The following is an 11,954-nucleotide window of genomic DNA, read 5'->3' on the forward strand; positions in this document are numbered from 1 at the left end:
ATTTTAATATAATGAAATATACTAATATTCACCGTTTATCTAAAAATAATAATTATTGTTTTTTAAATTACTCTTCGCGCCAAAATGCATATACATTTATAACATGAGCGATGTTAAATGTAGAACTGCTCATGAGTCTCAATTCCCACACTATATTGGAAATTGAAGTCTTTTAAACGGTGTAACATAACCATAACCATGACATAACACTGGTACTTTATGTTGGATTAAAATTAAATTAATTTTTTATTATTTAAGTAATCCAAAATTGCATCTTAAATTTCTCCTAATTGATATCGTGAGGGTGGTATTGTATTTATTCATCTTCTCTTTCACATTTGTTGTTTTAAAGTGAAAATTTTACGAATTTTAAAAATATTGTGGAAAGATTAGTTAAAGATGCAAAGAAATTATATATTGAAAAAAAACTATATTAAAAATTTAATATCCGAATCTTGTGTTGGCGCCCCCTAAGGCGTGCGCTCGTATTTTTCGCATGCGTCGCATTAAAAGTAGGACCGGTCCTGATTAATACTTAAGGGGGTATTCTAGTGTAGAGCGATGAATTTTAGGTCATTTTTGAAATGTCGTAAAAGAAAGCAATGAATGTTTTTACTATCCATTTTTTACCACTTGTTTATTAATACTATTAAAATACAAAACAAATAAAAAAATTGAAAATTATAAAAACTGGCAGCTGATGAAGTGGGTTGTCTCAAAAAATTGGCACCTCAGTCTTGATATAATTTCAGCCCTCCTAGCCATCGGAAATGCAAAAAATAAAAAGATTATTAATCTGTAATGATGTCGCAATCGCCCGAACTAGCGATGAGTAAAAAGATTTTTTTTTACAAATTGGCGACTCTTAAAAAAAAAAGTGTTTTTTTACTGTTTTTTGAGTTTCTCGAATTTTTTTAAAAATAGTAAAAATTAGAATTTGGGGATAATCCTAGTTCGGGCTATAGACAGGTCTATAAACAAGACTCTCTGAACATTTCAAGTGAATCGGTCGATTAAAACTCGAGAAATCGTGTCAACAGTACTGAAAACTCATTAAAAGTTTTGCGTGAAGCCAAACCAGTAAGGAGACCGAGTCAGTAAAATGCCTTATATCCCCGAAAATGATTCAAATTTTCAAAAACCTTTTCGTACCCATATTCTTAGATAGTTAAACTTTGAAAATATGAAATAAAACAAAAATCGATTTCTTTGAAATTCTACACTAGAATACCCCCTTAATTTCATATTTTGAGTGAATTAATTTGTCATATCCTGTTCATATTTGTATTATTCAATCTGCCATACATATACTGTATTTTATATTATTTTAATTTCTGGCACGTCTCAGCTGCTTTTCGGCAATAATAATGTAGACATTTCATTTTTCTTATTCATAATCATAAATTTAATATACATATTCTAATATGGTCTAGGTTCATAAGTAAATTGAAATTTTTGGCAGATAATAGTTTTCATTTGTTTGCAAACAGTGACATGTCGTTTTTTGCGATTTTTTTCCATTTATTTCTACAATATTGCACATACATCCCAGTACTTTACAATCACATACATTCTAGAAAATTTCCTTAACAAACTTCAGAAAGATTTATCAAAATCCGCATAATCGTTTAGAAGTAGTATACAGTGAGTGCTTGTAATTTAATATGAACTTTATATAATAGCAATAAAGCTCAAATTGATTCTACGTTTTAGTTAAAAAACGTTTGTATGAGAAAAAGAAAAGGGCTGTTTCTAGGGTTTTCCCGGCAATTATTCGATTTTGTCTCGCCGTAAGAACCATCATTGGACTTCAACGAACATTTTAAAAAAAGAATTGGTCAAATTGGTCTAGGCGTTGTTGAGTTATACGCTTACCAACACATTTTGCGATTCATTTTTATATATAAGATTAAGATTCTTTGATTTAAATCGATTCAATAATCTATTTCTACAATTTTCAGGTTCAGTGAAGAATTTGAGGAATTGAAACATGTAGGTCGTGAACAGCCCTGTACTTTTGCTGATCTACCTTGCAACCGACCGAAGAACAGGTTCACTAACATCTTGCCTTATGATCACTCACGATTCAAACTGCAACCGGTTGATGACGAGGAAGGATCTGATTATATCAATGCTAATTATGTACCGGTATGTATAGAAATGGAAAATGCATATAAGTGTAATAGTAAACTAGAGGGAACAATTTATTATTATTATTATGTATATAAGTACATCATGCTAATGATTGTTTGTATCATCTTCTTTTTCTCCAGGGTCATAATTCTCCAAGGGAGTTCATAGTAACCCAAGGGCCCTTGCATTCAACAAGAGACGATTTCTGGAGGATGTGCTGGGAGAGTAACTCAAGGGCCATTGTTATGTTGACGAGATGTGTGGAGAAGGGACGAGAGAAGTGTGATCACTATTGGCCCTACGACACTTTACCAGCTTACTACGGTGATATCTGTGTCACTATTCTGAATGATAGTCATTATTTGGACTGGAGTGTCACTGAATTCATGATGACAAGGGTAAGTATTATAAAAAAAAATAGAAAATTAGTGGTGTATGGCATCGTGCCTTAAGAATAAATGATTTTTTTTAAAAAAGATGAAAAAAGAAGATTTTTGAGAAACTTTAAATTTTTGACAGAAATTTACTTTCTGAAAAAAAAGACTTTTTGAAGAAACATTTATTTTGAAATATTTTGGAAATTTTGAAGTTTTTTTTAAAGTAATCGTACTGCTTTAACTACATAGATACAAAATATCGAAGCGCGTAAGCGCCGCGTCGCAGTCTAACGGATAAACATTGGTACGGAACCCATAGGAATGTAAACAAAATTTATACTTATTGTAAAAAATCTCTATAAAATATCTGATAATTTGATGTGCATATGTCTAATGATCATTTTTGACCGCCAGATGGCATTTTTTTTACTTTTTTACTAGATCTCCGAAACCGCTAGACCTGTCTTTATGAAAATTTGATCAGTTCTTCATATTGTCAATACAAGTAAAATGTTTTGTGAATCATTAATATCGGGTGCTCCGTTCTCTCAAAAACTCATTTTTGGCACTTTTTTCCGTATCTCCGAAACGGCTAGACCTGCCCTTGCCAAAAACTAATCAGCACGTCTCCTTATCAATATGAATTTTTTGAATTATTCAAATCGCTTTATCCGTGTTTCCGAAATCGTCGACGAAAATTTGTATCCGCACATACATACATACCTACACACACACATATATCCATTTTTTCTAAGGTATGCCAAAATGTTTAGAAACTGCTGAAACGTAAAGATATATAAAAAATTTCGATTTCGATTTTTTTGCGAATACTATAACTTACCCTAAGGGAAATTAAAAATTAGATTTTTCTTGAGAATTCTTGAGTTTTAAAAACATTTGAAAAATTTGAATATTGAAAAAAATGGGAATAATGCGTTTTTAGAAAATCGACATTTATTGAAATTTTTGAATATTCTGATATTTTTTGAAAACTTTGAATTTTTTTGATTTTTTTTTTAACGTTTGTAAATTTTGAAATATCTTGAAAGTCTTTGGTACCCATTCATGTCCATAATGTCGAAAATATTTAATTTAAAAAAAAAAAATCATTTTTGGGCTATTACAATAATTTACACCAAGGAAAGTTAATAAAGCCTAGCATATCTTACAAAATTAGGGAAAAAAGCAATATTTCGTCGACGATTTTGGGGGCATGGATTTCTATAATAGAAAAAAATTAAAAAAACAATTGCTACATGGTGGTCGAAAATAATCATTACAAATTTTTATTATCTATGTATTTGTGGATGCAATATTTTGTCGACGATTTCGGGAGAATGAATTTCTATAGAAAAAAAGTTATCAAAAATAATCATTACAATTTATTAATATCTATCGATTTCGAGAGCATGGATTTCTATATTAAAAAAAAAATCAAAATTAATCATTACAATTTATTATAATTTATGTGAATGTGGATACAATATTTCGTCGACGATTTCGTGAGCATGGATTTCTATAATAAAAAAATAATCATTACAATTTATTATAATTTATCTACATGTGGATACAATATTTCGTCGACGATTTCGAGAGCTTGGATTTTTATAATAGAAAAAAGTTTAAAAAAAAATGCCACATGATGGTCAAAAATCATTACAATCTCATTAATATTAATTTATATACAAATAAAAATATTGATAGACAAGTGGACAGGTAAACATACGAAGAGGGGTAAATAGTAAAAATTCAAATTTTAATTTGAAAATTTGCTTTATTTGACTTGAATACATACATTGATTTTTACATAAAGATACAAATTGTACACACCTATTCTGGGAATATCATTATACTATCATAATATAATATTGTTTGCATATATATTTGTTTCAATTGATATAAGTATGAAAAGAGCTATTAAAAACATACTGCCATCAAATAATATAAAATACAGGTAAATAGTAAAGTTTATCACTTTTTAATATATTTCCACTATCTTTTTCCTTCAGGGAGAAACTCAGCGTGTAATGAAACACTTCCACTTTACAACGTGGCCTGATTTCGGTGTCCCATCTCCTCCTCAAACTTTGGTGAGGTTTGCAAGAGCCTTCCGGGAAAGAGTTGGTCCTGAACAGAGGCCTGTGGTTGTACATTGTAGTGCTGGTGTCGGTAGATCTGGTACATTTATTGCACTCGATAGGATATTGCAGCAGATCAGGGTCAATGATTATGTGGATATATTTGGTAAGGGAGAATTGAGATACAGTCACTACTGACTTGGGAAATATTTGGCAAAAATATTATATATATATATATATATATATATATATATATATATACGAGTATTACTAATATTTCTTTTACTAGGAATTGTGTGGCAAATGCGCAAAGAACGTGTATGGATGGTCCAAACGGAACAACAGTACATCTGCATACACCAATGTCTTCTGGCTGTCCTCGAAGGCCGAGACAACACAGGACCTCCAAGAGAGATACACGAGAACCAAGGATTTGAAGGTAAGATTCCTATTTAAAAATCTTAACCAAAAAATAAAACTTGTCGAATAACTCCTTTATCAAGGTGTTGGTTTAAATTGGTTTCCCCTAATGGTACATAGAAACGCTTAAGAGCACTTTGATTATGTTTTATATATATACACCACTCGCTTTACATTCTTTTCAACATTTTAACAATGAGTATTAATCTAACATTTTGTTATAAATCATTTTAATGTAATCTAAATATTTAATGTTTCTTACTTTCCTCGTGTATTAGTGGTTACTAATTTTGGTGTGAGGATTGACTGCTTCGATGGTAATAATTATACTATGAATGTCCGCAATTCAATTACAATTTATTGCGAATTTTAATATCCAAGTATATATAACAGTTTTCACTAGATTTTAGTAAATTTTATCTAGTTTTTACTAATGTAAATAAATTTTAATATCCGGGAAGAAAATTAAAAGTTATTTAAAGAAAAGTACAAAAATGTACTTTAAACTTTAATTATGGAATTACTGAAGTCCACATTTCAACTACAAATTATTCAAAATTTTGATATCAAAGTGTAATTAACACTTTTTACTAGATTTTAGTAAATTTTATCTAGTTTTTAGGAATGTACATAAATTTTAATGTCCGGGAATAAAATTAAAAGTTATTTGAAGAAAAGTATAAAAATGTACTAAATTCATGTATTGCAAATTATGGAAATACTAAAGTCCCCATTTTAACTAAAAAATTATTCAAAAAAATTTTATACAAGTGAATAAAATAGTTTTTACTAGATCTTAGTAAATTTTATCTAGTTTTTACTAATGTAAATAAATTTTAATGTTTGCTAAGAAAATTTAAAGTTATTTGAAGAAATGTAAAAAAAATGTTCTAAATTCATATAGAGCAAACTATCGAGTTATAAGTTTTTGTAAAAATAGTTATTTTTTATAAGAATCGTTTTCTACTCTTCGGGACCTTTCAAATGATACCCCACATGCCATAAAAGATAGAATCTAAATTTTTGAAGTAAAACTTTTTTAGACTCATTTAACACAAATTTATTAAAAATGTGATTTTATTTTGGCGAATCACATAGTTAATTTTCTAATGTTTGCTACAAAAGTTTTACACCTTAAAAATTTAACAAACTAATATTTTTGTTAATAATAATATAATTATATCACAATATGCACAGTTTTTGTATAAAAATCGTGTTCTACTCATCAAGACCTTTTAAACGATATTCAACAAGCGATTAAAAACACAAACTCAAATTTTTGAAGTAAAACTTCTTTAGACCGATTGAAAATTTTATTGTAAATAATATTAGAAGTAGTTGATAAAAAAGAATATGTAGGGTTTATAACTTGTTTAAAGTTGTTTTCTAAAATTTTCGATTTCAGTTTTTTATTTTTCAATTTTATCTATTTTTTATTTTATATAATTAAAAAAATTCAAAATCAATACATTGTTAGGTGTATTACCAGAAAGTAAATGTTCCAACAAGTTTTATTCAAGTTTTCGTTAAGTATGTGAATACAAAAGTTTTTACATGATTTTAGTAAATTTTATCTAGTTTTACTGATGATAAATTAAAATGTTCGTAATGAAAATTTTAAGTCGTTTTAAGGAATGTAAAAATGTCAAAAATCTACATATTGATAATTATCATAATTGAATGTAAACAGATATGTAAATCGATTTTAAAGTTAGGGGGCATCCATTAATCACGTGATCGATTTTTTAAGGATTTTTGCTCCTTTCCTCCTTCTTGGTGATATTCAAAATTAGCCACAACCAGCACTTTTTAGTTACAAGAAGAAGTTGTAATTTTTTTGATAAAATATTTGAATTTTTTTTAAATTCAGGAAAAAATAAATACACGTGATATCTTCTTAGATTTCTTCTTTTCCCATTTTATATTTCATGATTTTTCTCAACACTTCTCCCCTCCCCCTAAAAATCTTACGTGATTAATAGACGTCCCCTTAGTAATATTTAAAAATACCCGAACTAATACTCAAGACGGGTATTTTTACCCGCCCCGTTTATAGTGTGTCAATTCAAACCAATTTATTCTCATTATTATTATCACTATAGCAGTCAATCCCACAAATCCACCTCTCGTATTATTAATATCTTCCGTGCCTAAAAATCACAAATAATTTTCCTCCTAATGCGCAACGATTTAGACAAAACCAATCCGAACGCTCTCCTGGACGCTCCTCTGACCGGCGAAGCCGAAAAGGAGAGATGACGATTGCTCAACGGCGGCGGCGACCTCGACGCCGTCACTTGCGACGACAGCGGCCACGGCGAAGGCGAATCTGACGAAGTCGAAAACTCACCTGGGGAAAATGATGATAGTGGAGAAAATGATAATGAAGATAATGATAATGGCAGTGAAAATAATGATAATGATAGTGTCGCTTGTAATGGACCAGAAGAGGATGATGAAGTTGTGGGTCAGGATGATGAGGTGCATGATGACGGTGATGACCTCACCTTGTTCGGCGACAACGACGGCGACCAAAGAAGCTTCAACATATCCAACGACGGCGAACTCGACTACTTCGACGGCCGTTTCAACGACACCATCAAAAAAGACGAAAACATCATGTTCGTCTACAACGACGACAACCCTGCTGACACCATCCGCATGAACCATTACCCCGAAGGTATCATGTCGCGTTCAGACACCGAAGTGATGAAACGACGCTCCAAAATCGTCTTAGACGATCGCACAACCAGATTCAGTGGAACTTTTACAACTTATCACAGTATATTTCCCACGACGGATTATGCCAGTGACGTCGACGGTTTGTTGGATGACGTCACTGCTAACGATGAGGACAGCGGGGACGTGACGTCGTCGTCGCATAATGGTGACGTCAATGGAGGAGATGATGTCACACTGATCTCGTCTTAGAGAAAATTTTGGTTCCTGATTTTGGTGACGGTGAATAACAAGATTGACAACTACTAAGCTTGCTCACTAAGCATGATAGGGATATATGTATCACGAATGGTAAAAATTACAGCTTTAAATTGTGCAGGGTGTCCCAGAACTCAACGTCAAATCGGAACTAGGTTGACAGTATTGATTGTAACTATGATAAAATATATCTTATATTGTTTGAATGTTATGAGCTTTTAAGTACTACCTAAAACTTTGGTCAAACTGTCACCATTTTTTGGATATTTTTAAGTCGAGCAAATTAAAAATTGACTAGGAAAATACAAAAATGGACTACTGACAAACAAAATGATTGTACTGACGAGCAAATTGAATATTGAACTAGAAGACGAAAAGGGAAAAAAAACTGAATTTAAACTAAAGAATAAATAAAGGACTTTACTGACGAGCAAATTTAATACATCAAAAAGAAGTGAATTTTTATCTGATGATGAGTTCTTTCTTATCAAGTAGAGTTTTTTTTCACCATCAAGGTTTCTTTATGCCAACTTTCCTTGTCAGTAGAGTTCTTTTTTATCGAGCGTTCTTATTATCAGCAGTTTTTTTGTAAACTTTGCTAATCAGTAGAGTTTTTTTTTATCATAAAGTCTGATCCTGTTCTTTTTGCCAAATTTGCTCTTTGATAGAGTTTTTCTTATCACGACTTTCATCAATCGACGACGTCATCAATAGAGTTGTTTTTTGTCAAGTTTTGTTTGTCAGTAGAGTTTTTTGTCAGATTTACTCTTCAGTAGAGATTTTTATAGAGCGTTTTCATCATCAGCAGAGTTCTTTTTATCAAATTTGCTTGTCAGTAGAGTTCTTTTTCATCAAGTTTGAGTAGAGTTTGTTGGCATCAAGTTTAATTGCCTGAAGTTTATTTTCGTCAAATTTGCTCTTCAGTAGAGTTCGTTTTTATCGACCGTTCTCATTATTGGCAGTTTTTTTGTTAACCTTGCTTGTCAGTTGAGTTATTTTTCATCAAGTTTGGTAAACAGTAGAGTTTTATTTCATCATCAAGATTCATTATTGGTAAAGTTTTTTGTCGTCAAATTTTGCTCGTCAGTAGAGTTCTTTTTTATCAAATGTACTAAAGTAAGTAAAGTTAATTTTTTTTGCATTATCAAGTTCGATTGTCTGTAAAAATTATTTTTGTTAATTTGCTCGTCAGTAGAGTTCTTTTTTATTGAGTTTGCTCGTCAGTAGAGTTTTTTCTTATCAAGTCTCATCAGTAGAGTTTTTTTTAATTATCAAATTTGATCGTCTGTAAAGTTTCTATTCAGAGTTTTAAATATTTGCCGAATTTTAATTTTATTAAGTAAGCAGAGTTCTTTTTTGTTAGTTTTGCTCGTCAGTAGAGTTCATTTTCATCAAATGTTCTCAACGGTTTGTCTGTCTGTAAATTTTTTTTTGTTAATTTATTTGTCAGTAGAGTTGTTTTTTGTTAAGTTTGCTTGTCAGTAAAGTCCATTTCGACAACTTTGCTAGACAGTAGAGTTCTTCTTGTTATTTTTACTGAAAAAATGATTATAGTTTGACAAAGCTCTAGGTTGTACTTAAAAGCTCATATCTTTTCAAACTATATGTATAATTTTTGTTATTAAATTTTTGTGATAGTTGCAATCCCTGATTCGGCTTGACGTTGAGTTCTGGGATACCTTCTACGGTTCGTGATACATATAAACCACAACGTTTCTATTTCTTATATAAATTGCATGTTTTTACTCAAACATTTTTAACAATCATGGTAATTAACAATGTCATTGCATGTATTTGTAGACTTAAGTTAATAATTTGCATGCTTTATATATTGTGTTATATTAAAAGGACGAATTGTCTTGTTTTGCTTTTTAAATCGCTGCAATATCTATTTGCTGTCTTTGCTTAAAAATTTATCGTGGTGAGTTCTTTTTATTCTTCTCAAAAATATCTTGAGATTAATATTGGCTTTATTCGTAGTACATGTCTATATATGTTTTAATTATCCAAATCTAGAATCAATTCCTTTGTCAGTAGAGTTCTATTTTATCACGAAAATTTATACATCTTTAATATCATAATTGGAGCATCCTTGCCACACTCCACTTTAGTTCACATTCTTAAATATATTATTAAAGTTGTCTCGTTAGCTAAATTTTTGCTCTAAAATTCTCTTTTTTCTTAATTTTTTTTGTTTATTTAATTTTTTTCAAATATTTTATTCAAAGTTTCGAGGATTTGGAATATCTATATTCTTCAAGAACTACTGATACATTTAAAAAAAATATTATAAATGCATAAACTTATTTTTATATTGACAAAACTTAAAAAATCTTCACCTTAGTGATTACGCAAAATATTATCTACAAATTAAGTCGATTATTCACACATATCGGAAAGTTCAGACAACTTGCCTTAAGGCAAAATACCACTTATATCTAGTTTTGTCACTTAAACAACATTCAAACTGATTAAATTCGTTTGTACTAAAAATTTTGAAGTAACCCCTACCATGCGTATCCAAGCCTAAGTAAAAATGTATGAGAAAGCGTTGTGTTAGGTTCGGACGACATGGAAAGCGCACTCATAAAATTTAAACTATTTGTCGAAAATAAGTAATATTCAATTAACATGAAGTGAAATGTGATTGACAAGTATACTCGTCATGCAGAAGCAGCAGAAATTTTTGTATTGACGAGTATATTCGTCATACGTATATATCATTAAAAATTGGCTATTTAAAATTTTGGAGCAAAATGAAATATATTATCAAATTTTAGAATGTTTGGAATATTTTGAGGCTATGGCAGTATAAAATAAGTTTGTAGTTGTAAGTGCCATCATGCCTTAAGGAAAGTTGTATGAACTTCCAGAAATAATGGACTTAATCAACACAAATTGATTATAAATTCAATTCTTACTTTTATATGTTAAATGAATTTATTCGGTTTCTTCATAATCCGTGTGTAATTATGCTTATGTGAACCAAACAAGTAAAAAATTTTCAAATTTGTAAAATATTATTTTTTAGAAGCATGTCCAATTTGCATCTTGAATTAAATATTTCCTCTATTAATATTATTATTTTTTTCAGATGATGAAGGCATAGCCGAGTCCGGCATGTGATATGTGAACGAGTGCTAATATTAATATTTTATCCCTATATTAAATTATTATTAAACAATTTAAATCGAAGACAATGTTTGTGTTGCAAAGAATTGTTTTTAACGAATGGTGATTACTAAATAAGATTTTATTTAAACTTTTAACTTAAACTATTAAGTTTTACGTATGTGAATGGTGGAATAGTTATATATTTCTATATTTATAAACAAAAAATGCAATATGTACTTCATGATATTATATGAGCGAATCGGAAATTGTGTGTATGTGGTAATTGATTTAGGTGTAAGTGGAAATGTGGATTTTAACACTAAACTGAGAAATAATTTATTAACCAGATTTTCTGGTGGAAACAAACTTCTCCTTTAAGATTTAGTGTTAAAAGTTTTCAATCAATCTATATTGTATATTGATTCAAGTATTTTTAACTCGTAGCCCACATTTTTATATAATATTATTAAATTAAGTATAAATTAAATAACATTCAGAATAGCCATATAATAATATTCTATATATTTGCTACAGTCGTGTAATGGATGAGACATACTTTGTTTAAAGAACTATAAATATATATATATATATATATATATATATATATTTAATTTGAGTTTAATATTTGGGCGTAACATCAATAAAAATAGTATGAGAGTTTTTTTTTAAATTTATTTATTTAAAATCCATACGTTTCGGCTAGCATCTTAGCCATCATTCAGTGGTAATCAAATTAACTATGAAAATTGAAACTAAATAAATTATATGTAAGAAAATTTTATGGAAAAACAATAATATTAATAATAATAATAAAACACTTACAATTTTGTATCCTAATATAGCATATGAATCCATTATTAAACTATAATTAATATTAATATAATTAATAATGGTT

The 11,954-nt window shown here is 29.5% G+C and overlaps 1 protein-coding gene across 1 annotated transcript in view; it reads left to right on the plus strand.

Annotated features, from left to right (window-relative positions):
• Positions 1-11,508, plus strand: part of LOC113363918 (tyrosine-protein phosphatase 10D-like) — an 80,557-nt gene extending 69,049 nt beyond the window's left edge. Inside the window, 5 exon segments of the mRNA XM_026606401.1 lie at positions 1,962-2,148; positions 2,274-2,531; positions 4,520-4,754; positions 4,878-5,027; positions 11,040-11,508. Of these exon segments, the coding sequence (XP_026462186.1) occupies positions 1,962-2,148; positions 2,274-2,531; positions 4,520-4,754; positions 4,878-5,027; positions 11,040-11,071 (862 nt within the window). The 3' untranslated portion in view covers positions 11,072-11,508.
• Positions 11,509-11,954: the final 446 nt, after the last annotated feature.

This window comes from Ctenocephalides felis, unplaced genomic scaffold (genome assembly GCF_003426905.1).
Source record: "Ctenocephalides felis isolate EL2017-DRISC unplaced genomic scaffold, ASM342690v1 CF-g0.4_SCAFFOLD_00845, whole genome shotgun sequence".
NCBI lineage: Eukaryota > Metazoa > Arthropoda > Insecta > Siphonaptera > Pulicidae > Ctenocephalides > Ctenocephalides felis.